At 54.3% G+C, this 27,762-nt stretch overlaps 1 protein-coding gene across 1 annotated transcript; it reads left to right on the top strand.

Annotated features, from left to right (window-relative positions):
* On the top strand, window positions 1–26,747 carry PTGS1 (prostaglandin-endoperoxide synthase 1). Its single transcript, XM_055135199.1, has 11 exons — window positions 1–60; window positions 148–231; window positions 6,099–6,215; window positions 6,447–6,587; window positions 6,784–6,927; window positions 10,450–10,631; window positions 10,728–10,811; window positions 14,531–14,777; window positions 17,336–17,622; window positions 21,924–22,071; window positions 23,649–26,747. The coding sequence occupies exons 1-11, from the start codon at window positions 51–53 to the stop codon at window positions 24,002–24,004; spliced, it is 1,800 nt and encodes a 599-aa protein (XP_054991174.1). The 5' UTR covers window positions 1–50; the 3' UTR covers window positions 24,005–26,747.
* The last annotated feature ends 1,015 nt before the right edge of the window (window positions 26,748–27,762 follow it).

Below are 27,762 nucleotides of genomic sequence, written 5' to 3'. Positions count from 1 at the left end.
GCCGGGCCGGCAGAACGAGCGCCGCGCGCCACGATCCGGCGCCCCGCACCATGAACCGCGGTGAGTTGGGGTCCCGGGGCCGCCCCGCGGCTCGCCGGCCTCCCGGGACGGACCGGACCGGGCTCACCTCCGATTCTGTCTCTGCAGGGAGGAGCCTCCTGCTCCGCGTTCCGCTGCTGCTGCTGCTGCTGCTGCCCACCCGGGTCCTGCCTGCGAGTCTCGGGGCGCCTGGTACGCACCAACCCGCGCCGCCCACCCCGCGCTGCCCGCCGCCTCGCCCTCCCCCAACCCCCCGCCCCCCGCGACCGCCTCTCCCCTCACGGGTTGCCCCCTTCCGCTCCGAAGCGAAGCCGGGGGGGGGGGGGTCGGGGGACTGTGTGTGAGACGCTGGGGGCTCTCGGAGACCCCCCGCCCCGCGCTGTAGCAGCTGGCACAGAGGAGGGGTTGTAGGGGGCGCGAGGGGGAGGGAAACCCCGCTCTCTGGGCCCCCTGAGATCCCGGCCAGGACACTGGGTGTCTCCGGCTGTTTCCTCTGGGGGCCTCTTTAGGGGGGAGCTGCAGGACCCCCGGAGAGCCGCCTGGGGAATGGGCAAACTTTATCCAGGCTCGAACTTTCTGGATACTCCCAGCCGGGGGGAGCGCTCCCCGGGAAGGACACTGTCCCCGGGAGGTGGAACCGCGCGGTCAGAGCTGCGGGTGGAAATGCGCTTAGAGACGCGGGTGGAAACGCGCTCAGAGCCGCGGGTGGAAACGCGCTTAGAGACGCGGGTGGAAACGCGCTCAGAGCCGCGGGTGGAAACGTGGTTAGAGACGCGGGTGGAAATGCGCTTAGAGATGCGGGTGGAAACGCGCTTAGAGACGCGGGTAATCAAGCTCAGAGACGCGGGTGGAAACGCGCGCTCAGAGATGGGAGTGGAAATGAGCGCCCAGGCATGCGGGTGGAAAGACCCCCTCAGGCTCAGAGCTGCGCTGCTCCCCACTGTCCTGTCCCTGTGCGCGGGAAGACAAACCCAAGGGCCTGCTCACAGGGTGCCTGCACCTTGCAGATACCCCTGGGATGACAGGGAGAGGCAGATCCATCACCTCCCCTTGCACTGACCCCAGCACAGGGCAAGTCTCTGGGAGGAGGAATTCAGCTCCTTCTCCCCCAGGTTAGTGCTTCCGAGCGTGTATGTGGGGGTGTCCCGGCCCCCTGCCCTATGGGCCACCCCTCTCTGAGGCTCCATCTGTTAACTGGAGGGGAAAGGAGTGGGAGGAAGTAAATTGAGGGTGTGGATGGCCAGGTAGGGGCTGGATTAATAGTATAGCACACTGCTGGGTGTCCCACCTGAGAAAGAGAGAGGGAGAGGGAGGGAGAGAGAGGGAGAGAGAGAGAGAGAGAGAGAGAGAGAGAGAGAGAGAGAGAGAGAGAGAGAGAGAGAGAGAGAGGGAGGGAGACAGAGACAGAGACAGAGACAGAGACAGAGACAGAGACACAGAGAGACACAGAGACAGAGAGACAGAGACACAGAGAGACAGAGACAGAAAGAGACAGACAGAGACAGACAGAGACAGAGATAGACAGAGACAGAGAGAGAGCACACCGCTCACTGCAGGTCAGGTTAGTTCTCATTTCGCTGCAATAACGGATTTTGGAGTGACATTTAGAGACGCAAGAGGGAGTATGGCGGGGCTCTAGGTAAGAACCGGGACCTGGTTTATGGGCAGGAAGACCGTGGCCAGCGCTCTACGGTGTGCAGAGCCCTCTGTGGACACCCCCCTTCCTGGGTGCTGTCAGCAGCCCCTCTGGGGTGAGGGTGAGACCGTGCCTGAGGCTCAGTTCCGCAGCGCACAGCAGGCTGTACCCCTCCCCGCTTCCCGCCCGCCTTGTCAGCCCCGGGATCAGTCCAGCACTTCCTCCGAGCGGGTATCCAGGCTGGCAGGTCCAGAGCTGCTGAGCTTCCTGTCTGTTCCTTAGTGCCCAGATGACTGCGATCTCTGTGTGTGTGTGTGTGTGTGTGTGTGTGTGTGTGTGTGTGTGTGTGTGTGTGTGTGTGTGTGTTGTCCCTGTCCACATATCTTGCTGGCTAAATTGTTTCAATGGAGCCGCAAACATGCCCAAGGCTGATCTTTGACAGAACTGGGGGACGCGCCAGGGCGGAAGGGGAGACAGACATGCCACAGGCATGAGGGTATACCAGTACACGGTCCCCCACGGACACGAGAGTGCAGGGCAGACAGAGGCTCAGTGTGCAGGCCTGCCCAGAGTGGACCTGCTCAGGGGGGAGGAAGAGAGGGGGGCCTTCTTGGAGGAGGTGACGGGGAGTTTCTCTGAGCCCCGTCTCGACGGGATGTCGGGGTCCTCTGCGAGAAACAGGGGGGCAGGAGCCGAAGCTGCAGCAGAGAGGCAGGCTGGGCATCTGAAGGCCGGGGAGGAGCCAGATTAGGGCCTGAGGGGAATGGAGCCCACAGGAAGGGGGGGAGGTATCGTGGAATGACTTGGGGTGACACAGCAGGGCAGATGTCCTTGTGTTTCCCAGACTCATCTCTGAACAAACTGGGGTCCACAGGGGCTGAGCATGTGCCCCAGAAAGCAGTGGCCATGTCCTTAGTCTGGGGAGCAGGATGGAGGCCCCCCTCCCCCGAGGGACGTCACAGGGGGGATCTGTGTGGAGGGCAAGGCTTGTGGCCAAGTGTTCCTCCAGCCCCTGGCCTGGGTCGAGGAGGGAGTGAGTCCCTTGACAGGCAGAGGGCTCAGGGGCCGCCTCTCCTGGGGCCGCCACGCCCTGCCCAGCACTAAGGGTGGGGAGGAGGCTTCCTCCCGCTGGGCTCCCCCCGGTCCCCGCTGTCGCTGTCGGGCGTCTGGGCTGGATGGTGCCTGCTCTGCCGCTGAGCTGTGGGTGTCGGGCCCTGGCCCAGGCCTGGCTGGTTGGGACCTTGTTGTTTTTTTCCCTCATGGGCTGCCAAGCCCCAGGAACTTCTGTAAATATTATTCTTATGGGATTTCGGCTCAGCTCCTTGAGGGCGCTCATGTCCCAGAGGGACGGAACATGTCCCCCCCCCAACACCCCCCAGCCCCCTCCACCCCGCGCTACCTGCGGTTCTCACTCCTGCACCAGCAGCGTCTGCGCCTGGGTCCTAGGACACGCTGGGAGCACTCGGTCCCGCAGGCCGGCCCCTGCACCCTTTGAGGGCCAGTGCCCAAGTTCTCTTGCCGGGCACCCAAGTTGGAGAGCGACAGATGGGCTCCACCCGGGGCTGAGAAGAGAGAGAGAGAGAGAGAGAGAGAGAGAGAGAGAGAGAGAGAGAGAGAGAGAGAGAGAGAGAGAGAGAGAGAGAGAGAGAGAGAGGGAGGCAGAGAGGGAGCCCTTGGCTGGGAACTTCCTGGGAAATGCAGAAGCATGAGGCCAGAGAGGGCGAGGGCAGAGCCCACGGACACGGGGCCAGGGAGGAGCGGCCTCTCCCCTCTCTCTGCTTCTCTCCCGCACCCCCCTGTGCTCGAGGGGGGCAGGCCCAGCATCTCCCAGCTTCCTTTCTGATGGCTTCCTCCAGGGGAGTGCTCGGCCGGGCACGGAACTGGCGGGAGAGGGTGCAGCCAGCGTTGGCTTTGCAACTCCCGAGCCGTGAGCCCTGACACGTCCGCTGCCTGTCAGGGCGCCCGCTGGCTGGAGCACCCCCTCTGTCCCCGGGGAGTCTGCCAAGGGTGGGCCGAGCAGGTGAAGGAGCCCCAGGGCCGCCGGCGAGGGGTCCTCTCGGCCCCCAGCTCCCCGAGCCGTGCTTGTTGGCTCTTCTCCCCCTGCGTGCTGCCACCCTGCCTTGCTGGTTGGGGAGAACTTTCCTGCCCAGGGGCAGCCGGTGTTTATGGAAAGATCACGGAGGAGGGAGAGAGTTGGACCGCGGGCTGGAAGGGTGGGGTGTGTCTGTCTCTCCCTCTGCAAACAGGCCCTGGACAGGAGAGGGGTGGGGGCAGAAGTGGGGTCTGTGTCCCCGGGGGCGCCTTCTGGGACCCCAAAAGGAAACATGGGAGCCACTCCAGGAAGGTGAGGTTCTCTGTGGCCAAGCTGGGGCCGCCTCGTTCCCCGGGTTCATTTGATGAACTCCACAAGGGTGTGTTTCATTCTGGGGTGCCATGCACACGTGTGTGCCTCTCTCTCTCTCTCTCTCTCTCTCTCTCTCTCTCTCTCTCTCTCTCTCTCTCTGTGTAGAAGGAGCGACAGTGTGGTCCCTCACTGGGGTTCTGGGGGAGAGGAGCAGTTGCAATTGTCAGAGCCTGGAGGAGGCTTTTTGGTACAGGCATGTGTGATGAGCGGGGCGGGGGGGATGGGGAGTCAGGGGGGATCAGGGGAATTTCGGGGGGGGCACCAGCTACCCGGGGAAGGGAGGGAGAACTTCCAGCGTTAGGGCTGAGGGATGCTTCGGCAGCAGCATAAGAACCCCCGGGGAGAGTCTCCTGAGGTTGGAGAAGGGAACGGGGCCCAGGGCAGGGCTGGGCCTGGCGCCGGTGCCTGCAGAGGGCCTGGCCGGGCCTGTGGGCAGGGCAGGGCAGGGCTCTGTGTGCCAGGGTGCAGGGGCAGGTGAATTCTGAGCAGGGGGGCTGAGGGGGGAGAGTTCCAGAGGCCTGAGTCAGCCGTGGGGAGGGTGGGAGGGAGGTTCCTGCCCCCTCTTCCCGCCCTACCCCAGCCCCCCCCCCCCACCCCCACCCCTACCCCCATGGTATTTCTGGGTCCTGCCCCCTCTTCCCGACCTACCCCCCTCACCCCTACCCCCCCCCGTGGTATTTCTGGGCCTGTGTCTGGGGGAGGGGGAGGCCTGCCCAGCTCCCTAGCCTGGGTCCTGCTGCCAGCCCGCCTGGGTCAGCCTGATAAGACCTTTGAGCCCGGCCTTCTTCCCCTCAGCCCCAGTCTGCCGAGTTCCTCCAGGACCACAAAGAGGCCATTGTGAGCCAGGCAGGGTGGCCAGAGCTTAAAAAAAACCTGTTTGCATGATTCTTTTGAGTGTGTGTGTGTGTGTGTGTGTGTGTGTGTGTGTGTGCGTGTGTGAGAGCTGGAGCAGGCGACCCACCCACGCTGAGAGCTGGAGCAGGCGACCTGAGAGGGTCACGCCCTCTGAGCGCCCTGAGTGATGGCCCGGCTCTCCTGCCAAGGTGGCCTCTTGGCCCCGCCGACCAGCTTCACAAAGCCGAGAAGCACCCGTGGCGCTGGCCCCGAGCCCAGAGCCGGCTTTGCAGAGCGGCGCCTGTGCATCCTGTGGGAGGCGGCCCCGGGGCTGGTCTGAAGGGGCCCCCCGGCTCTGTGTTGTGTTCTTGGCCAAGCCGCTAGGCCCCTGCGCTCTCAGTTTCCCTCCCCGGGGCCTGCAGGAGAACCCCGAGGCTGGGAGCAGTCGGAGGGGGTCGGTGGTCCTTGGGCTCGGAGCCCAGGAGGCAATTTCCGTGCACAGGGTTCTCCGACCCCCTCTTTCCAGTTCCCGGGGTCCGTGACCTTCCTCAGGAGCCCAGAGCCGGGACCCCTTCCTGACACTGGGCCCACTGGGAACCAGGCGTGGCAACAGCGATGCCCTCTCCTGCCCTCCCCGCCCTGCCCCAAATCACACATGGTCCCCAGGGTTCTAGAAGGTTCTGGAAGGTTCTCTCCTGGGTGTGACTGCTGGGTCTGTGGGAATGGGGAGGATGTGAATGGAAGAGGAAGTGGTTGGGTGGGCCTTGCCATTTCCTAAATCGGGGCCTCAGTTTTCCCACCTGCAAATAGGCACGAGTGGAGCTCCTTCCACCTCTGCAGAGAGGGGTGGTGGCAGTCTCAGCTTCCTACTTGGAGCTTGGGGGTCTGAAGGACCCTCACCCTCTGCGGCCCTGACCCTGTCCTGAACCCCCAAACCCCGTGCTGGCCTCTGGCTTGGCAGGCGGGGAGCCCAGGAGCCGTGCGTGGCTGCAGCATCTTGCCAGCCACTGCCTCGCCCGGCTTCGAGGTCAGGGCTCGGGCTGGTCCTCCCCCCAGTCCCTCTGGTGGGGGCGTCGAGGGAGGGGGCCTTCCCATGGGGTGCAGAGAGTGGGCTCTGCGGGTTCTCCCCCAGCTGGAGGCAGCGGGAAGGAGCCCGGGCCTCACAGTGCCCCCTCTCGCCCACAGTGAACCCCTGCTGTTACTACCCCTGCCAGCACCAGGGGGTCTGCGTGCGAGTGGGCCAGGACGGCTACCAGTGTGACTGCACCCGCACGGGCTTCTCGGGCCCCAACTGCACCGTCCGTGAGTTGCCCCCTCAGCCCCCCTGACGTCCACACCTATCACCTCCCTGGCCTGGACCCCATAGCCTGGCCCAGCATCCGTTTTCACCCCCACCCTGCCCCCAATGCCAGCCCACTCCCACTGATTTGGCCACATGCCATCCTTCCGTCTTCATGCTCGCCCCGGCCCTCGTCCCCTTTGCCCCTCTTTGGGGGGGTGCTGGTGACTTGGGTGTCTCCCCGTTGCCTGCAGCCGAGCTCTGGACCTGGTTTCGGGAAGCACTGCGGCCTGGCCCTTCTTTCGTCCACTTCCTGCTGACCCATGGGCGCTGGTTCTGGGAGTTGGTCAACGCCACCTTCATCCGGGACTTGCTCATGCGCCTGGTCCTGACAGGTGGGTTCAGGGGGGAGGGGGGTGCACCTTCCAGCCCGGGGAGGAGCCAGAAATCCCGAGGGGTGTTTGCAGTGCCTGTGTGGCATCGGAGAAGGGCGCCCGGCGGGTGGGGAAGACAGTGATGGCAGGTCAGGGAGGCAGGAACGGGGAGCGGGCGGCAGCCTGATGCCATCCTTCTTCTCTTTGCCCTCTGCAGCGCGCTCCAACCTCATCCCCAGCCCCCCCACCTACAACTCAGCGCACGACTACATCAGCTGGGAGTCCTTCTCCAACGTGAGCTATTACACCCGCATCCTGCCCTCTGTGCCCCAGGACTGCCCCACGCCCATGGGCACCAAAGGTAATGTGGATGGGCTGGGGGGCGGCGGGGTTAGGCCTGGGGAATCCCAGGAGAAGAATCACTACCTGTGCTTTTCCCAGACTGGTGGGTGAGGCAGGACCTCTCCTGTATCAGGAGCCAGGGGTGAACCCGGGCAGGGAAGGAGGACAAGAAGGCGTGGGGGAGACCCCGAGCCTGCCCGAGGTCTCCTAGACCACCAGCAGCGGAGTCTGCCTCATCTTTTCCCTATTTCCAAGTGCCTCTTTGCCTGGTCTGTGTCTGCTGAATGGGAGGTAAATCCTGCCGAGAGGCGGGAGACTTGAAAAGTTGAAATGAAGGAAGGAAGGAATAGCTGGCTGTTTATCAACCACCAGCTCTGGTTGGGCCTTTATATTTATTTAGTTTTTGGGTGTCATGGGGTCATACCCAGCGATGTCCAGGGGTTACTCCTGGCTCAGAAATTACTATGGGTGGTGCTTGGAAAACCATATGGGATGCTGGGAATCGAACCCAGGTCAGCCGTGTGTGCAAGGCAAATGCCCTCCCCACTGTGCTATTGCTCTGGGCCCTGGTTGGGTTTTATAGTGTGAACCATTTATGCTCCATTAGCGCTGGCTATCTACAAAGCCAATATTTTTTCTTTTTCTTTTTCTTCTTCTTTTTTTTTTTTTTCTTTTTGGGTCACACCTAGCAATGCCCAGGGGTTACTCCTGGCTTTACACTCAGGAATTACTCCTGGCAGTGCTGGGGGGACCATATGGGATGCCGGGGATTGAACCCGGGTCGGCCGCGTGCAAGGCAAACACCCTACCCACTGTGCTATCGCTCCGGCCCCTCTTTTTCTTCATTTTATTTTTTTTAAGATTTTAAAAAATGGGGGCCGGAGCGATAGCACAGCGGGTAGGGCGTTTGCCTTGCACGCGGCCGACCCGGGTTCGATCCCCGGCATCCCATATGGTCCTCCAAGCACTGCCAGGAGTAATTCCTGAGTGCAAAGCCAGGAGTAACCCCTGAGCATCGCTGGGTGTGACCCAAAAAAGCAAAAAAAAAAAAAAAAAAAAAGATTTTAAAAAATGGAATTACTGTTGTGAGCTAGACCCTTACAAAGCTGTTCATGATTGGGTTTCAGTCATACAGTGTTCCAACACCCGTCCCTCCACCAGTGTACATTTCCCAGCACCAGTGCCCCCAGTTACCCTCCCATCACCCCACCCCCCTCCAGCCTGCCTCGGTGGCAAGTGCTTTTCTTTCCTGTGTCTCTCTGTCTCGCTCTGTCTCTCTGTTTCTCTTTTGGGAGATAGCTTTTCTGTGGTTGCCTACAGCATCACTTGCTCCCACTGGCAGGGGTCTTCCCCCAAGGGCCTTCTTCCCATTCTCCTTTGGATCACGCAGAAGCCTGGGGCCAGGGATTCCTCAGTTCTGACTCCTTCATCCAGGTGCTGCCAGCCGCCATCATTGTCACTCCAGTTCCTACCACGCAGTGTCACTGAAACTCTGGTCCGGTGCAGCCCCACGGCTGTGCAGTTTTTTTTTTTTCTTTTTGGGTCACACCCAACGATGCTCAGGGGTTACTCCTGGCTCTGCACTCAGGAATCACTCCTGGTGGAATTAATCTCTGGCTCCATTCTTGCTACAACAGAAAAGTTGTGTACCGTGGGACAATATTTTGGCAGCAAACTGAAAATACGGTCTTTAAAGCAATGGTGTGTCTGGCTGTTTACAGAAGAAATTCACAGATCCTTGAATGAAAATGTTCTTCCATGCCATTTTCCTGCCTTTTTAATGTTAGTGCAGGCACTTCTCAAATGCTCAGAATAGGTGTCATGTCCTATTTGACAGATGAAGAAACTAAGAGCTGGAGAGAGGAAACAACGTCTCTTTGCACACACAGTTAGTGAAATGGCATAAGTAACCCCAACACAGGCTACATCACTATGAGCCAAGGAGTCCAAGGATTTCTCCTCCTCCTCAATCTCTGTCTCTGTCTTCCTTCTCCTCCTCCTCCTCCTCCTCCTCCTCCTCCTCCTCTGTCTCCCTTCCGTCATCCTCTTCCTCCTCCCCCTTTTTTTTTTTGCCTTTTTGGATTACACCCGGGGATGCACAGGGGTTACTCCTGGCTCTGCACTCAGGAATTACCCCTGGCGGTTCTTAGGGGACCATATGGGATGCTGGGAACTGAACCCGGGTTGGCCATGTGCAAGGCAAACGCCCTACCCGCTGTGCTATTGCTCCAGCCCCTTCCTCCTCCTTCTTATCATCCTTTTCTTCCTCTTCTCCTCTTCTTCCTTCCCTTCCTCTTTCTCCTCCTTCTCTTTCTTCTCTTCTTTCTCCTTCACCTTCCCTATCTTCCATCTCCCCTAGCCGCTGTTCCAAATAGTTAGTGTTCAACGTTCCGAATTGACCCCAAAGCTGAGAGTGTAACATGTATCCATCTCCCAGTTTTTAAAAAACTGATTTTTATTAAAAGCCCCGTGACTTGCAAAGTTGTTCCTTAGGCAGCTGTTTCAAGCGTTTAGTGTTCCAGCACCACCAGTGTGACCTTCCCTCCACCACTGTCTTCAGTTTCCATCCCGGTCCCAGCCTGCCCCCTTTATCCCATAACAAATTTACTCGATATTTCTTATTTCCACAAAACTTTGAGAATTGGCAACTAGAATGATTGGAAAATAAATTAGGATGGACCTGTTCGTGAATACTATATAATTCTGACCTATGCAAGCATGAACATTAAAACCATTTAATGCAAGATAAACGTCTATTCTCATTTACATATATTCATTTTCAAGTCTCATCTCCCACTTTTTTTTATAATTTATTTTTTAATTAGTGAGTCACAGTGAGGGTACAGTTACAGATTCACACATTTTTGTGCTTGTTTTTCCCTCATGCAATGTTCGAGAGTCCATCCCTCCACCAGTGTCCATTCTCCACCACTAATGAACCCAGTATCTTTCCCACCCCTCTATCCCATCTCCCCCACTCCACTCCGCCTCTGTGGCAGAGCATTCCAATTTGTTCTCTCTCTCTCTCTCTCTCTCTCTCTCTCTCTCTCTCTCTCTCTCCTTTTGGATGTTGTGGTTTGCAATAGGGGTATTGAGTGGCCATCGTGGTCAGTCTCTAGTCTACTTTCAGCATCTATCTCCCACCCTGCTTGGGATTTCCAATCACATTTTAGTTGGTGTCCCCTTCTCTATCTGGGATGACTTTCCCCCAGCATGTGAGGCCAGCCTCCAAGCCATGGAGCCAACCTCCTGGTATTATCATCTCCCACTTTTAAGACCTGTTCGCGGGTTTCCAATCTTACCAATCGTCTCTCATCTAATACTTAAATGAGGTCAGTTACTTAGAAACAAATTCCAAACACCTCACCCCATCACCCATGAGGGCGCACACTGTTTTCATTATTGAAGGTCTCAGGGACTCCGTGGTGGCAGAGAGGCTCTGCCAGGCCGCTCTGGGCTCCTCACTGGCACCCATTCGGTCTGGTGAGCGCAGAGACCCAGATAGGTGAGAGCAACAGACTGTCCCCATGTCCCCAACCAGGGAAGAAGCAGTTGCCAGACGCGAAGCTCCTGGGCGAGCGCTTCTTGCTGAGGAGAAAGTTCATCCCTGACCCCCAAGGCACCAACCTCATGTTTGCCTTCTTCGCCCAACACTTCACCCACCAGTTCTTCAAAACTTCTGGCAAGATGGGGCCTGGCTTCACCAAGGCCCTGGGGCACGGGGTGAGTACGGACCTCGGGACCGCTCTGGCCCTGACGTGGCAGGCATGGGGCACTGTTAGACCCACTGGTCTGAATGGACCCTTGCTCTGTCCCCAGGTAGACCTCGGCCACATTTATGGAGACAATCTGGAGCGCCAGTATCAGCTGCGGCTCTTTCGGGATGGGAAACTCAAGTACCAGGTAGGGCTGGGCCTGGTGCGGGCGCCATGGGAAGGGCTGTCCACGGTCTTCCTGGGAGGCCCAGACGGGAGCGGGGACAGTGGGCTTGGGGAAGGCTCCAGGCAGGAGAAGCAGCTGAGGAGCAGATGTGGCCCCTGGAGTCCTCCTGGGGGGTGGGTTTGGGGTTCATTGCTCATGGATACCTGCAGACTCTATTGAGTCACGTGATTTTTTCACGACATGGGACTCCACCATGTGCCTTGACAAGTGACTCAGCTGAGACCGGGGCCCTTATGGGACCTGCTCTAGAACTCACAGATCATTAGAGACACAGAACAGGACCCTGGGTTCTGGCTCCACAAGAGCGTCTTGTGTGACTCAGCATTGGCCGGTAGAAATGTAATGTGTCACGTGGATAATGAGCACTTTTCTAGAGGGCGTAGGGGATGTGAAGCGAAATTGCAGAAATGGATTTTGTTTCTTTATTTTTATTATTTTTGGCTTTTGGGCCATACTTGACAGTGCTCGGGGTTTACTCCTATCACTGGGCTCAAGAATCACTCATGGAACCAGAGTAGGGCATTTGCCTTGCACGCGGCCGACCCCAGGTTCAATTCCCGGCATCCCATTTGGTCTCCCGAGCACCGCCAGGAGTGATATCTGAGTGCAGAGCCAGGAGTAACCGCTGAGCATCGCCAAAAAAGCCAAAAAATAGAAAGACTTATGGTGGTGTTTGAGGGGAACATATGAAGTGCAGGGGGTCAAACTCGAGTTGGCCATGTGCAAGGCAAGTGCCTTAGCCTTGTACAATTTCTCCAGCCCAGGAAATGGATTTTAATAATAAATTTTGTTTAACTCCAAATTTCAGGATATTATAATTTCAACCTGAAATCAATAAGAACATTATAATAAAATGTCTCACATTATTATTGATGATGATGATGATGATGATGATGATGATGATGACGTTCTTGGGACATACCTGGTGGTTCCAAGAGCTTACTCTTGGTATAAGGTACCATATGGGATACCAAGGACTGAATCTGGGTTGACCACATGCAAGGCAAGAATCTTACTTGCTGTACTATCTCTACGGCCCTTTGCATTTTTTTTAAGGCCTTGAATAGCTTTATTGAAATCTGTATAAATAAACATACACATTTCAAATGTAAACTCAAGTGAACTCAAGTGCAGACAAAATTTTAACCTCTGTCATGCAGGAGGTTAGTTTACATTTAAAAAAAAAAGAGAGAGAAAAGAAAGAAAGGAAAAAAAAAACTCAAAGCAGCTTTTAAAATCCCAGGAAGAAAAACCAGCTTTAATATCAAGGTATAAAGCAAAGCCATGATCAACATACCTCATTTATCCTGGTCAAATGCATATTTTTTAAACTTTTAAATGCTAACATAAATAAATATTTACCAAAATGTGCACTCACAGAGTGAACTTTTATTTACAATACACAATTTATAATCTATTGTATTTGATTAGTTCAAGTGAAGAACATTATACTTTTTGCTTTAATAACAGTGGGACACAAAACAATTTCTCAGGTAGTCAATATGTGAAATGTGTCCCAGTATTTATATTTTCTATTAAAGGCAGTACTGTATGCCAATTGACAATACATTCTTTTAACTAGATCAAAGGGAAAAAAGCAGCAAATGAAAAATGTTTCAAATGTTCACACATATTTTTGGTATCCTGGATCCTTGAACGTGGTGAACTAAAATCAAATTCCAGGTTTTTATGCTTTATATACTGTCCAGGTTCAGATTCTGGAACACGGGCCCTTTGCATTTTTTTAATTAAAAAATGTTTTATTTAAAAATTCTGAGACATGATCTCCATTTTTTTTTGACTGGAGCTATAGGACAATGGGTAGGGCGTTTTCCTTGCATGCACCCAACCTGGGTTTGATTCCTCTGTCCCTCTCTGAGAGCCTGGCAAGCTACTGAGAGTATCTCGCCCGCACAGCAGAGCCTGGCAAGCTACCCGTGGCGTATTCAATATGCTAAAAACAGTAACAACAAGTCTCACAATAGAGACATTACTGGTGCTTGCTCGAGCAAATCGATGAACAACGGGACGACAGTGCTCCAGCGCTGCAGAGATCTCCATTTTACATAGCATATCTCACTTTGGGTGAGATATCTGGTCTGTATTTTGAGTTTATAGAATTCATAGTTGAAAAGATTCACATGCCCAGTGATTCTAAGCACCCTGCAGATTTCCTAATAGCCAGAAATCTGATTTCATGAGCACTTAATTAAATCTTGATGAAATAAAATTAAAGCCCAGGTCTGCGTCCACACAGACCACATTTCGAGGACTCAACTGTCTACCAGGGCTAGTGGCAGCTGTCACAGGCCATAGGAATCTAAACAAAAACGAAAGCCAGAATGTTCACTGCTCTGTCGGGCTAAGAATAGTGCTAGGCCATCGCAGGCCCTTGGTGTGCTTGTGAACGAGTGGAGTACCTGCAGCATGAGTTACTGTGCTTGTGATAAGTCCTCCTGGGAGAAGCCAGGAAGGGGCCGAGAGCCCCGAGCGAGCTCCCCTGGCAAGTGTGAGTGAACGAAGAGGAGAGAGGGAGGCAGGCAGGAAAAGGGGCACCAGTGCCAACGCAGGTGGGCAGATAGCGGGTGTAGGAGACAGTTGACTCTGGTCAGCTCACTGGGCCTTCCTAACATCCAGAGAGAGGAGAGGAGAGGAGAGAGAGAGATAGAGATACAGATAGAGATAGATAGATAGATAGATAGAGAGAGAGAGAGAGAGAGAGAGAGAGAGAGAGAGAGAGAGAGAGAGAGAGAGAGGAAGGATTTGGGGGGGTTTGAAGTTGAGAAGAGTGAAAAGGGTTTCTCTGATGCAGGAGAGGGGTGTGTGTGTCTGTGCGTCTGTGTGTGTGTCTGCGTGTCTGTGTGTATGCATGTATGTGTGTCTGTGTCTGTCTGTGTGTCTGTGTGTCTGTGTGTATGCACGTATATGTGTCTGTGTATGTGTGTGTGTCTGTATGTGTGTGGATCTGTGTGTCTGTGTGTGTGTGGGTCTATGTGTCTGTGTGTATCTGTGTGTATGTACGTGTGTGTGTCTGTGTATGTGTGTGTGTCTGTATGTGTGTGGGTCTGTGTGTCTGTGTGTGTGTGTGGGTCTGTGTGTCTGTGTGTGTGGGTCTGTGTCTGTGTGTGTCTGTGTGTATGCACGTGTGTGTGTCTGTGTATGTGTGTGTGTCTGTATGTGTGTGAGTCTGTGTGTCTGTATGTGTGTGGGTCTGTGTCTGTGTGTGTGTGGGTCTGTGTGTCTGTGTGTGTGGGTCTGTGTCTGTGTGTGTCTGTGTGTATGCACGTGTGTGTCTGTGCCTGTGTGTGTGTGTCTGTATGTGTATGGGTCTGTGTGTGTCTATGTGTCTGTGTCTGTGTGTGTCTGTATGTGTACGGGTCTGTGTGTGTGTATGTATGTCTATGTCTGTGTGTGTCTGTATGTGTATGGGTCTGTGTGTGTGTCTGTGTATGTGTGTCTGTGTGTCTGTGTGTGTGGTGGGTTGGGGGTGGGGTGGTGGTATGAGCAGGGGACAGCGGCGGTGGGCTGGAACTGGGTAATGGGATCTCAAGAGAGATGGAGGGAGCAGAACCTGGCAGAACAGGCCATGGCCCTGTGCGACACGAGGGGTCGGAGCCCGAGGGTGGCAGCTGTGGGCACTCGGCCCCGTGCCCAGCTTGCCAGGTGGTCCTGTCTCACAGGTGCTGGATGGAGAGATGTACCCACCCTCCGTGGAGGAGGCGCCGGTGCTCATGCACTACCCCCGGACCGTGGCGCCCCGGGACCAGATGGCCGTGGGCCAGGAGGTGTTCGGGCTGCTCCCGGGGCTCATGCTGTACGCCACCATCTGGCTGCGGGAGCACAACCGCGTGTGTGACCTGCTGAAGGCCGAGCACCCCACCTGGGACGACGAGCAGCTCTTCCAGACCACCCGCCTCATCCTCATCGGTGAGGACGCCCACACCCCTTCTCTGTCCCGAGCAGCCGGGGGCGGGGGGAAGCCGAGTCCTAGGACGTGTGTCACCTAAGCCATGCTCAGGGAGCCGGGGTCACTCCTAGAAATATCAGCCATGCAGCTCCAGTAGCTCTGATATCTGGAGCTGCTCGAACCCCAGCCCTCACCCCAGAGACCCTCTGGCATGTGTGGGGGCCCATACGGTGTCCGGAACCAGAGCTTGGACCTTGGATCCGTGTCACATGCTCTACCTCTTTGAGTTGACTCTCTGGCTGAGTTCCAGCTCTTCGGATGATGAGCTCTGGGACCCCCACCCTGCCCTTCCCTCCAGGTGAGCCTCAGTTTCCAAATCTGGAGCCTGGGGCGAATGCTGGTTATCAGGATGCACTGAGGTTGAGCTGGGGATGAGAACTCCTTTTGAACCCAGCAGCCCTCCGGGAAATGGAAGTGTGAGATGCTTGGTTAGTAAGCAGGGTGACGCCCAGCACTTTTTGCCATGGGGTTGCTCCCAGATGCACACAGCGTTGCGGGTGCCAGTCCCGCGGCAGCTCGCCTGGACTCCTGGCCACCTCTACTCCCTGCTGCCTTCTGTCTACCACCCTGGAGTTTGGAAGCTTCCGAGTGATTCAGAGATATTTTTGTGTCCCCTCTGAGGGCGAGTCTGCAGCCTAAAATGTCAGATGGTTTCCTGCCTGGGAGCTTGTCCCCCGCCCCTGCACTCCTGTGCAGACTCTGAGTCACTTGGTCATCTCTTCTCCCACCTCTGGGCATCGCTCTGCAGACCTGGTTCCAATTACAGAGCCTGATTCACTGGGCCTGGGAGAGCTGGCCTGAAGGAGGGGAAGGGCCAGGATGGTGCAGCAGTCCGAGTACATATTTCACATGTGGGAGACCTTGGTTTGTCCCCGGCACCGTATGGTCTCCCAGGCACTGCTACACGCCACTCTTTGGCTGGGAGTGGCCCCTGAGTACTGCTGGGTCTGGCCCCCAGACGTAAACAAAGTACACAGGAAAGGAGAAGGGGCTAAGGAGACTTTGACCAGGGAAGGTAAGTGTAGGGCGGGAGGTTGCCCAGCTCACTCTGGCCAGAAAGCTCTTGCCAAAGAAGGACACAGCCAGGAACTGGAAGGGAGCATCGGAACTAGAGCTGAGACCCTCATGAGAAAAGTACTATCTTAATGATTAATTGATTTATTAATCATCATCATCACCATCCTGTTGATTGTCGATTTTCTCGAGCAGTCTCTAATGTCTCCATTCGTCCTAGGCCTGAGATGTTAGCAGCCTCTCTTTACTCGTCCTTCCCAATGGTGCCGCATTGGAGGCTCTATCGGGTCAGGGGAATGAGGCCCATCATTGTTACTGGTTTGGGCATATGAATACTCCCCGGGGAGCTTGTCAGCTTCTCCCATGCAGGCAGGAAACTCTCAGTAGCTTGCCAGGTTCTTCAAGAGGGAGAACTAGGCTATAAGATGTCTCGAGGCTGCTTTGCAGTTATGCGCTTCCAGGAATTGATTTATGAATTAATAAAATGAATAATTAATTTATTAATAAAATTAAAGTGAATTTCTTAAGGCTGTTCAGCAGAGGGCCGAAGCACCTGGCTTCCCTCTACTGCCACCTGCTTTCGAGAGAGCTCCAAGCTTGGCCTGGTCCCCGGTGACACGTGAATACGGGGTGTCCACTCTCCCCCGTCACTGCTGTGCATTCCCCCTCTTCTCGCCAGACCCCGTGCCAAGCTGAGGTGCAGTCCTAGCGCCTGATGATGACTGTTACACCAACAGTACTGCCGGGTACCCTTTACGGGCAAGGAGAGCGAGGTTCAGGGAGATGTTTGGGCACAGTCCAAACTCAGGTGGCTGGAAAAGGAAGCATCTGGTGTCGACCCAGGTGTGTCCGTCACAGAGCCAGTGGCTTCCCGTCTGTCCACTAACTGGCCCTCGCGCTGGTTTCTTTCCCTCGTGACCTGTGACCAGCTGTGATTTTGATATGGGCTGGTTTGTTACTTTCTTTCCTGGTGCCTTTGCTTGGTAACTGGTGATTGAAGGGACAGAGGAGAAATCCATTCATCTGAACACTGCTAAGTAAGAACTCACACGGGATGGGAGACACCCCCTGTCCTCAGTGCTCAGCCCCGTTTTGTGGCTGTCGTGGATCTTACAGTGGTGTGTTGAAAGATGCACGCCCCCGTCCCCCCAACACACACACTCCCATCCCTGGAGGATGTCCGGACACCGAGCGTTCTGAAAGAATCTCTGCTTCTCATCTCTTGGGGGCTCTGCAACATGGCAGAGGACCTCCAGAGTGTGGCCACTCAAGGCTGACACACTGATGACCAGATGCTTCCCTCCTGGAGCCCAGCTGGGCCTCCAGCCTCCTTTGGGAGATGGGGGAATAGCTGGTGGTTTGTCTGGGGACATCACGAGCCTCACGGGGAAGCAGTCAACTCCACATTCCTATCTGTTACAAAAAGACCAGGTGACAGTAACTGTCTCCGAACCCGCCGCCACTTCCTCAACCCCGGTGGCGGATGCTTTTCTGATGTCTTTAGGGGAGACCATCAAGATAGTGATCGAGGAATACGTGCAGCAGCTGAGCGGCTACTTCCTGCAGCTGAAGTTCGACCCGGAACTGCTGTTCAGCGCCCAGTTCCAGTACCAGAACCGCATCGCCCTGGAGTTCAACCAGCTGTACCACTGGCACCCGCTCATGCCCGACGCCTTCCGGGTGGGCCCCCAAGAGTACAGCTATGAGCAGTTCCTCTTCAACACCTCCATGCTGGTGGACTACGGGGTCGAGGCCCTGGTAGACGCCTTCTCTCACCAGGTCGCAGGCAGGGTGAGCCTCGGAGGAGGTGGGAGGGGCGGGTAAGAGCCCGCGGGCCTGGGTCCGAGTCCCAGTTTTCTTTCCTACAACATGGTGTGTGGTGTCACCCATAGAGGGTGAGGTGTCACCCCTACAGGACTGCTGTTACTGTTCTTTCATTTCTTTTGTCCTGTCCACTCAGCAGGGCCAAGTAGGTTTCCAGGGGGCGGGGATAGACTTAACACTATGTTTATTTTGGTTCTTTGTGGCTGTTTTTTTGGTGCTGACATCCTAGACTGGCAACCACGGCCATTAGACCACTAAGATCAGTCGAGCGCTTAATGTGTGTTAGGTAGCTGGGCGAAAGGCGTTTTGGCTGTTAAGAGAATTGTCAGAACATGCTCAGAAACACAATACAGGGTTCTGGGAGACGGCTCCAAGGTTGGAGAACTCACTTGGCACCTCGAGGTCTTGAGTTTGCTCCCCCAAACCCTGCTGGGTGTAGCTCTGGTGGTCTTGTTGGCCCCTCATTGCTGCTGGCACTGGCCTGGACATGGACCCTTGTGTCCTGGTTGACTGAGGTTTGCAGGAAGTGGCCCCTGCGCCTCTTGGGCATTGCCCAGAAGGTTCCCCTCCCCACAAAGAGCCACAGCCCAGGAAGTCAAGGTGTTCTGGGAACTCGCAAAGACCTTCTTTTTTTTTTTTCCCACTGGTTTTCAAACAGTTTATTTTAATGGTGATAGGACTAGTGCCAAATGCTTGCAGCTACACCCACTTTCAAACCGTACAACATATGGTAACTGTACTTAGATCTGCCACAAAAGTAATGGCTTTGCTTGATATTTAACATGAGAAATGATTTTCTGTTTTCTAAGACAACTGAAAATGACCAGTTCCACTGATAGTTAAATTAATGAAAATATGGCTTTCTCCACACCACTCCCCAAGCAAAGACCTTCTGATTCAGACAGGGAGATTATGGGTGATGCCTAGGCAGAGGTGGACAGGACGGAGGGAATGAGGCAGTGGCAGTGGCGGGCGTGCCTGTGTTCTAGATGGAGGGGACGGGAAGATAAAGGCCTGTGTGGGGATTTCAGGGCCAGGGGAACCTTCAAGGTAACACTTGGGAAAGCGTCCAGTTGCATCTCATCTGGACTAAGTGACCAGCTTCTGATCTAGCCAAACTGGCCACTTCCTAAATCGACACATTCAAATAATCAGTGTCGACCTCAGAGTGTGACTGTGGAGACAGCATCTCCAGGGAAGTGGCTGAGGTTAGTGGGGTCGTTGCTGGACTCTCTATCGTAAAGGCCTGCAGACACGCGGAGAGGAAAGGTCCAGAGAGAAGATGGCCGTGACAAGGCAAGGACGGAGGCCTTTGGAGGAAGCCTGCCGTGCCAATGTCTTCATCTAGGACTTCCAGCCTCCAGAACCAAAGAGGCCCATTCCTGTCCTGTCCATGGCCCCAGCGGCCAGGGGACTCTTAGCAAAGCCCCAGCAAAGAAACACAGACCCCTTCTCTTGAGAATTCCTGGCCAACTCGCTCCTCATTCCAGGTCTCTGGGACCCTTCGTCCCTGTGTCCCCCCCTTTTTTTTTCTTTTTGGGTCACGCCCGGCGATGCACAGGGGTTACTCCTGGCTCTGCACTCAGGAATTACTCCTGGTGGTGCTCTGGGGCCCATATGGGATGCTGGGAATCGAACCTGGGTCGGCCACGTGCAAGGCAAATGCCCTACCCGCTGTGCTACCACTCCAGCCCCGCTACTTCTCTTTAATCCGTGTCCCTGCCTCATTAAGAAGTGGCAAAGGGGTCAGAGGGACCGGAGAGATAATATAGCAAGTAGGGCACTTGCCTTGCACATAGTCCACCTGGGTTTGATCCCCAGCACCTCATATGGCCCCTTTATCCCTCCAGGAGAGATCTTTAAGTGCAGAGCCAGGAGGAAGCCCTGAGCACGGCAGGGCGAACACCCCCTACAGCCAACACCCCCCCCCCCAAAAAAAAAAAAAAAAGCAAAGTGCTGGAGCTGTGGGTTTGAGGTTTCCTCATTGTTGGCTTGAGTTAGCATATACTGAAGCCCATGGGGGAAGCTGCAGGCTATTTAGGACTATTCTTTTTGGGGGGGATATGAACACACACACACACACACACACACACACACACACACACACACACACATCAGCTTCTTGCATGGGGCCCAGCTGGTTTCCAAAGCATTTTCATCGTGGTGGTATGTGAGGAGCCTTGGGGTTGTGCCGGCCCAAGGCAGGAGGCTGGCAGACGTGTGTGGTGGGTGCTGAGAATCCTCGAGGAAGTGTAGACGGGGTCCCAGGGCTTCCCAGCACAGGGCTCTGATCGTGGGGGCCGCCGGCACTGTGAACATCGCGTGCTTACATGATCTCAGAACCTTCACACAGTCATCAAGTGGATGCTTTGAACTTCCCCATTTTGGCCTGTAAGAAAATGGACATCTCGCTTCAGTAGCTTCAGTAGCTCTCCTGGGTTGCCATAACAAAGGGTCACACACTCAGTGACTAGCCCCGGAGGCCGGAATTCCACGATCATGCTGGAACCTGCTCTCAGAGGGCTCCTGGGGAGAGTCTGTCCCAGGCTTTCTCTCGGCCTCTGGGGGTTGCCGCCCGTCTATGGTGTTGCCGGGCTGGTAGTGCAGCAGTGCACCAACACAGTGTCCCCCAATTTCTTTATTAGGGTGCCAGTCACTGGGCGGGCACTGTGTCCTAGGGCAGCCTGAGCTCATCCTGGTTTGCTTACAGCCCTTTCCAATCAAAGTCACATTCACGGTGCTGAGGTTAGGGAATTTTTGAGGGACACAAGTTGATCCACAGCAGCCAACTCCAGAGCAAGAGAAGGCAAGAGCTGAATTGCTCCCAGCCTCTGCCTGCCTGTGTGTGCAGGTGTTTGGCTGTGCACCTCGCTGTAACCTTCCTCTTTTCCTACCACCCCGATTCTTCCCTGAGCGCTGACATGCTCAGTTCCTCCTCTCTAGGAAATAAGGTTCCTTCCTGGTTAAACATCGTTTTTGCCCCCCCTGGAAACTTCTCTGTCTCTCCAGGTTTCCTGGGGCTTTTAACCTCATTCACTCTCTTTTCAGAGGGAGCGCCCTGAGGCCTCAGGGTTAAATTCCAAGTGTAGTTAAGCTAAAGTTGTGTATAAATTAAGGAGGAAGATCAGAGATTATCTCTGCTCCCACCGGTGACTTTACCTTATCTTAATAGAGTATGCTTTTTTTTTTCTTTTTGGGTCACATCCGGTGATGCTTGGGGTTAAGTCCTGGCTCTGCACTCAGGAATTACTCCTGGTGGTGCTTGGGGGACCATATGGGGTGCTGGGGATTGACCCCAGGTTGGCCGCTTGCCAGGCAAATGCCCTACCCACTGTACTATCACTCTGGCCCCCTATGGTGTTTTTTGGGGGCTGATGGCGGCAGCCTACCCAGTGTTGTTCAGAGGCTACTCCTGGCTCAGAGCTTGGGAGTTGCTCCTGGCGATGCTTAGGAGACCTCGTGGTCCTGGGAATTGAGGTCAGGCTTCTGTTATGGGAAGTATGTGCTCTGCCCGTCGACTCTCTCTCTGGCTCTAGAGCGCAGAATTTGTGTTCCTCCCTGCTAATTTTGAATTGCTCTTCGTTGTGGCTGGGATTTGGGGTTTACGACTCCATCTCAGGTGCTCAGTACATTTATTTTGGATCTCGTACTCTGAGGCAGGGGATAAAAAAAGCTATGCAAATGGATTCCCAGGTAGGTTCATCTTCAGTGATGAAACATCTGTGTTGGATAAGGAACTGATCTGGAGAGAGACAAACACACACCAGGTATAGTTCAAGAAGGTATACAAACACACAACGCCAGGTATAGTTCAAGAAACATCTTGGGAGAGGCACGGAGCTCCGGCCCCCAAACCAACGTCCGCTCCGTCTGTTCTGACTGTTGCACTCCCAGAAGCACTCAGATTTCATTTCCAGCCCGGGTTGCCCAGTCTCTCTGCTTGAGCTTCATGCTAGGGCTGTGCTGACTTTCTTCACAGTTCTCGTTCTTGAATGGAATGACTCTAGAACCTTCCTGAGTAGGAAGTTGGGGACTCCTCACCCCAGTGCGATGGGTTAGGGAGAGTGTGACATGGTGCGTCCCTGGAGAGGCTCCTCCCAGCACACGCTGCACTTGAAAGAGGAGGAAGCCGAGACTCAGAGTCCCCAGGAACATGACCCAGCAGGCCACGGACTCTCACCCCTGGCTCAGTTAGGTCAGCTGACCGGAAGTGCTTTTCCCGGGTCAGGTGCTGTTCTCAGACCCCTGCTGTGTCTGTCTCTTGGCAGATCGGTGGGGGACTGAACATTGACCACCACGTCCTGCACGTCGCTGTCGAGGTCATCAAGGAGTCCCGGGAGCTGAGGCTGCAGCCTTTCAACGAGTACCGGAAGAGGTTCAACATGAAGCCCTACACCTCATTCCAGGAGCTCACAGGTGAGCCACGGCCTCTGGGATGCGGTCCTCAAGGGAGCAGCAGCAGAGTGGGGGTGGCATGGGGGGAGCAGGAAGAGGCAGTTGGTGCTCAGCTCTCTGCTGGGCTCGAAGCTGGGGTGAGGAAGGAGCTTCTGAGTGCAGATGAGAAGGGCGTGCTTTCGAGGTAGAGGAACAGAGAGCAGAAAGGCACAGGTGTCCTGGGGAAGGGGCCTTTCTCGGGGGGGACAGTCATAGGTGTGGCTGGAGCAAGAAGGCTTCTGTGGGGGTGAGTGTGGATTCATATTGGGGGGTCAGGGGACAGTTGTTCAGGATCTTGGGATTCTAGGCTGAAGACTTTGGGGTTTATTCTGTCTCGTGGATCCCAAATGCTCATGGTTGACCTATTGCCTAAGAATCATTTAGAAAGTGAATTACCCACACCGCATCCCACATTCTCATTCAGTGGTGGTGTGTACCCAAGACTCTGTCTCTGGAGAGTTGTTGTTTTTCAGGTTCCCCAGTTGCTGGGCAACCGGGAGTGTCCAGGAACCCTTGTGACACATGGGAGGGGTTTGAGCAGGGTGTAACCTGACCCATGGATAGGGAAGCCCAATATCTGCTCCGCAGGGTCACTTCCTGTGAATATGTAGCTCTCATGGAATTCCCTGCAATTCTAGTTTCTTTTTTATTTATTTATTTATTTTCTTTTTATTTAGGGAAGGGGCGTCCATCCATGTAGCTCAGCTCTGGGGGTACTTCCATCCAGCTCAGTGCTCATGCAGGGGTGCAGGGGCCTCCTGCATGCAAACTCCAGTCCTTTGAACCATCTTCCTGGCCCTTCCCTATAATTCTGGAAGAGCAACCTTTGCTCCTTCTGAATCCCCCATCACAGCCTAGAGATCCGGAGAGCACTTACTACTAAGTCTATGAGCAGAGGCCACCACCTCTGGGCTCCTTTTGCTCACCTGGGTACCACATGGCTCTCCAGAATGTGACTTTCTGGTGGACACTGTCCTGACATCTTTGAATTCCAGGATGAAGGGGCTGGGAGCAGGATGAGGCCACGACAGCTGCCTGGGAAGGGAGGCAGCGGGAGGTGCAGGCAGGCCTTGCTGTAACTTGCAGGCAGCTAGTAGTCGAGAAGCTAACTGGTTTGCTTGAGGTCATCAGCTGTTTGGTGGCACATCCAGGCCATTCCTGGATTCCTTCTTTAGCAGTAGATTCTTTCCTCATGTGAGACCGGGAAGAGGGTGAGTGAGGCCAAGTGCCCGCATGTCTACAGATATCTTTTGAAGTTGCTGGGCCACACCCAGCGATGCTCAGAGCTAACTCTTGGCTCTGCACTCAGGAATCACTCCTGGCGGTGCTCAGGGGACCATGTAGGATGTTAGGGATCGAACATGAACTGGTCACATGCAAGGCAAGCTCCTGCCACACTGTACTGTCTCTCCAGCCCAGATATCTCTTATGAGATCCTTTCTCTGACCCACTTCCCAACCCTGGAGAAGGCTAAGTCTGGAAGTTAGAGATCTAGTAGGTCTCTCCCTAGATCTACTTAGTGGTCCCTTGGCTCTTACTCTAACTTTTCCCTGTTGTAGGGGAGACCGTGCTGGCTGCTGAGTTGGAGGAATTGTATGGAGACATCGATGCCTTGGAGTTCTACCCGGGACTGCTTCTGGAGAAGTGCCACCCAAACTCCATTTTTGGGGAGAGTATGATAGAAATTGGGGCTCCTTTTTCCCTCAAGGGTCTCCTAGGGAATCCCATCTGTTCTCCGGAGTACTGGAAGCCAAGTACATTTGGTGGAGAGACGGGCTTTAACATCGTCAAGTCGGCCACCCTGAAGAAGCTGGTTTGCCTCAATACCAAGACATGTCCCTACGTTTCCTTCCGAGTACCTGGTCCCCACCAGGAAAAGGGGCCTGGGAGAGAGCAGCCCTCCACAGAGCTCTGAGTGGGCAGTGCCCTAGCGGGGAGAGCTTTGTGCTGATGTATTGGATAGTCTAAAAATTGGGTTACTGGTTTGGCATGGAGATCATCAAAGTTGACCTATAGAAGTTTGGGCATTTCACCTATTCTTTGGAATGTTGGGATCCTGTGTGTCATTCTAGAATGCTGGATTCTTGGCGAGCCATCAGAGTGTTATGGCTTGATTCACTTTTGGTAGGTTAGAACTTTGGGCTCTTCTGGGGTCGGAGTGATAGTACAGCAGGGAGGACATTTGCCTTGCATGTGGCCCACCTGGGTTCAACCCCTGGCATCCCACCTGGTCCCCTGAGCACCACTGCCAGGAGCAATTCCTGAGTGCAGAAACAGGAGTAACTCCTGAGCATCGCCAGATATTACCCAAAAAGCAAAGAGAGAGAGAGAGAGAGAGAGAGAGAGAGAGAGAGACAGACAGACAGACAGACAGACAGACAGACAGACAGACAGACACACACACACACACACACACACACACACTTTGGGCTCCTTTTGACTACCCAGAACCAGAACAAGAAGTTTTCAGCTGGCCTAGGCCTTCCAGAATGTGGAGCTCCTGAGAGGAAAAGCCAGCATTCGAGAATTCCACATGGCCCTCCAGAATGTGGGGGACACATTCTGATGGGCACTCCAGAGCCCTGTGGTCTTGACTGTTCATCCAGAATCACAGTGGGCATGTCAAGTCAGTCTTGATCTGAATGTCTGGATGTCTGGGATGTTGATTTGATTTCATATTCCTGGTTAGGAGAATCTAATATCTGGCAAGAACATGTTATTTGAATCTGTGCCTGCACTAATGGGGCAAAAAAAGTGGGGGTGTTCTTGGGGTCCCAGTGTATGCACTGGTCGGAGGCAAGAGAACAGGTGAGCTTTTCGCTGGGCCCTTTGTTGGAAGCCACCCCAGCTCTGTCCCCATCTGGATCTTGACTCGCGCCAGCTGTTTCTGATGAAGTGAATAAAATTCCTTTTCCAACTTTTGCTTTGTGTCACTTTGGGTCGCATCTCCAGAAGGAGAGGTGATGTGACAGTGACCTTTCTCCTAGCCACCGGCTACTTGTGCTAGAGGTTGCAACTCGAGACTTTCGCTTGGGACCTCTGAGGCTTTGTCGTTGTTTACATCTTCCCCCATGATGCTTCTGTTCTCCCCACGGGTGAGGCATTGGCTTGGCCACGCAGCGTTTTCCTGAAACACACGACTCTCCAGTCCTAGGCGACATAGCCTTCAGATCCCACCGTCTGATTAGAAATGACTTCCTTTGAGACAGATCAAACAACAGAGATAGGGGCCCGCTGGGGAGAGGGAACGCTTAACCATGTGCATATTGGACACATTCAATTCTCATTTGTTGGTACACGAAGCAGGGGATTCATCCTCGTTTCAAAACTGGGACTGAAGGTGATCCAGGAATGGATATCTGAGCCTAGAGGGGACACAGGTCTGGTTTTGTCTAGAGCTGACCCATTCCCTGCCTCCTGCTTCCTGTTCCAGACCTGATCTTGTCTGTCTGGTTCAGGGTCAAAGGCGAAGGTGGTGGGGTGCAGCCTGTCTTCCTTGCATGCTATTCCTCCTGTCGCCACTGTTTTCCTAAGTGCTCGGTACATGCAAGTCACTGCCCCAGGCATGAAGCAACAGGAAGGAGTGATGGCAAAAGACAAGGCTTCTGCCCATAGGGAGCCACATTTCTGAGGAGGCAGAGAAGAGATAAAATAGACAAGATGAAAACAAAACCCAAATAAAACACAAGGTGAATATGATCTTCCTTCTAGCGCTGTGTTGGCCCTGGTTTCTTGTGTCTCAAGAACTGAGACCCTCAGCCTCAGCTGCCTACACCCATAGAACCAGCAAAGGCAGCAGAGAGGTTAGCGGAGTAAGGCCAGCGGTTGGGAGAAGGCTCTTTAAGCTGCACACACGGGACTTAGAAATCTTTGGGGAAACCGATGTCCCAGAGGCAATGGGGGAAGTTGGGGTCTAGGCCGAGGGTTTCCAGGACTGGGTCTCTAGCCTTCTGGTTGAGAAATCTCATGTTTTCCCTCAGTTGATTGGGCACTGCTTTCACTGCTTCCCCCTGGCCCTGGAGAAAAGGCAATCCTCCACTGCCCCCATTATGCTACGTGGCAGGGTCCTTCAGCCTCATGCCAAAGTAGGAATGGAGTGGGAATGTTTTGCCCTGGCCTAACTCCGAAACATCTCCCCTTTTCTGCTGCTACTCCTACTTGGTCTGAAAATCCTCCCCATGTTAATGTGGTCTTGGTGGTTCCATGGGGGGGGGGGGGGACTCTTCAAACCAAAGGGGGCGTCTGTACAAATCCTGGTCAATCAGACACTGTCTCCTTAGAAGCTGGCCCCTAATCTCACTATCTGTGGTATATAGAACAATATGACAAGGACATGCAAAAGATCAAAGGTGGGCAAACCCTTCGCCCTAGATTTTCTACGGTAAAATAAAAAAAAAAAAAAGAAAGACAGAAATGGAGGGGGGAAGTCAGAAGAAGTGGACGGAAGGTTACAGGGCCAAGTGGTACGGAGGTGTGGTATATGTATGTATCTCAACCACGCAGCCGTTGATACTGTGAGCATGGGACCCAACCACAATCACTAAACTTCAAACTTGCCTGTTAAGGAGGCAGGTTATGGGGTGGGGGAGGGAACCTAGAGACACAGGGTGAGGGAAGTTCACACTGGTGGTGGGTTTGGTGTTGGAACATTGTATGCCTGAAACTCTGTTATGGACACATTTGTAAATCACAGTGCCTAAATAAAATAAAATTTATTTGAAAAACAAATTGGCTCCTGGTTAAAATTCATGGAGATCGAGATGGGTTGATTGATTCCCATGGTGGGGCTCTGAAAAGACTCTCCATTGATTCCTGTTTTCCAGTTCATGGGGGCAGCCTGCATTTCTGACCTTCTTCAGTCCTGAGATTTTTCCTTCCTCTTGCCTGTGGCAACTCTTGCTTCAAAGCAAAGCAGTCAGGGTTGATGCTTATGGCTTGCAGGCAAAGTTTCATGGCAGTTGGCCCAAGGTGTTGGCTTGAGAACTCTGGCAGAACTTTCTTTTCTTCTTTTTTTTTTGGGGGGGTCACACCTGGCGATGCACAGGGGTTACTCCTGGCTCTGCAGTCAGGAATCACCCCTGGCGGTGCTCAGGGGACCATATGGGATGCTGGGAATCGAACCCGGGTCAGCCAAAGCAAACGTTTGCAAGGCAAATGCCCTACCCGCTGTGCTATTGCTCCAGCCCCTCTGGCAGAACTTTCAATCTGGGGAGGCACAATCACATTAAATTTAATGAAATAAGACCCCCCCTCCCCAATCTTTGTTGTTGTTGATATTGCACTGAGCAGGCTTGCACACTAGCTTGGCTATGTTGCTGAGGTTGTAAATCAGGCTGCGTTGTTTGCACAGTTGACTGCGGCATTTATTGAAGTTTGCACACATGCTCTTATGGGTTTGTACCCTAAATTGAGGCACACGGGTTATGGCTGGGGTGCCTGTGGGGGTTGTGACAGTGCTTGCATATCTTCTCATTGGAGACCCTAGCACTTCCTGGCTTTGACTCTCTCACATCTATTCTTTCTTTAGCTGTGGTGCTCACAGTTGGGTGGGATAACAACTACCTCTTATGGTGCTGACCTGTGTCTGGCTATGGTGCAAGCTGGAAACGGCTTGTGGTATTGGAGATCGCAGATGGCAGAGCTGCCAGGATCAGAATCTATGCATGTGCTGTT

The sequence above is a fragment of the Sorex araneus genome, chromosome 1, assembly GCF_027595985.1.
Source record: "Sorex araneus isolate mSorAra2 chromosome 1, mSorAra2.pri, whole genome shotgun sequence".
NCBI classification, from domain to species: Eukaryota; Metazoa; Chordata; class Mammalia; order Eulipotyphla; family Soricidae; genus Sorex; species Sorex araneus.
This window is presented reverse-complemented; position numbering and strand designations above follow the sequence as displayed.

Excerpts from the sequence above, each read along its gene's own strand:
- PTGS1 (XM_055135199.1), top strand. Across the intron at positions 6,928-10,449 it reads CACGCCCATGGGCACCAAAG|GGAAGAAGCAGTTGCCAGAC; the intron begins GTAATGTGGATG and ends GTCCCCAACCAG. Across the intron at positions 17,623-21,923 it reads CTCACCAGGTCGCAGGCAGG|ATCGGTGGGGGACTGAACAT; the intron begins GTGAGCCTCGGA and ends GTCTCTTGGCAG.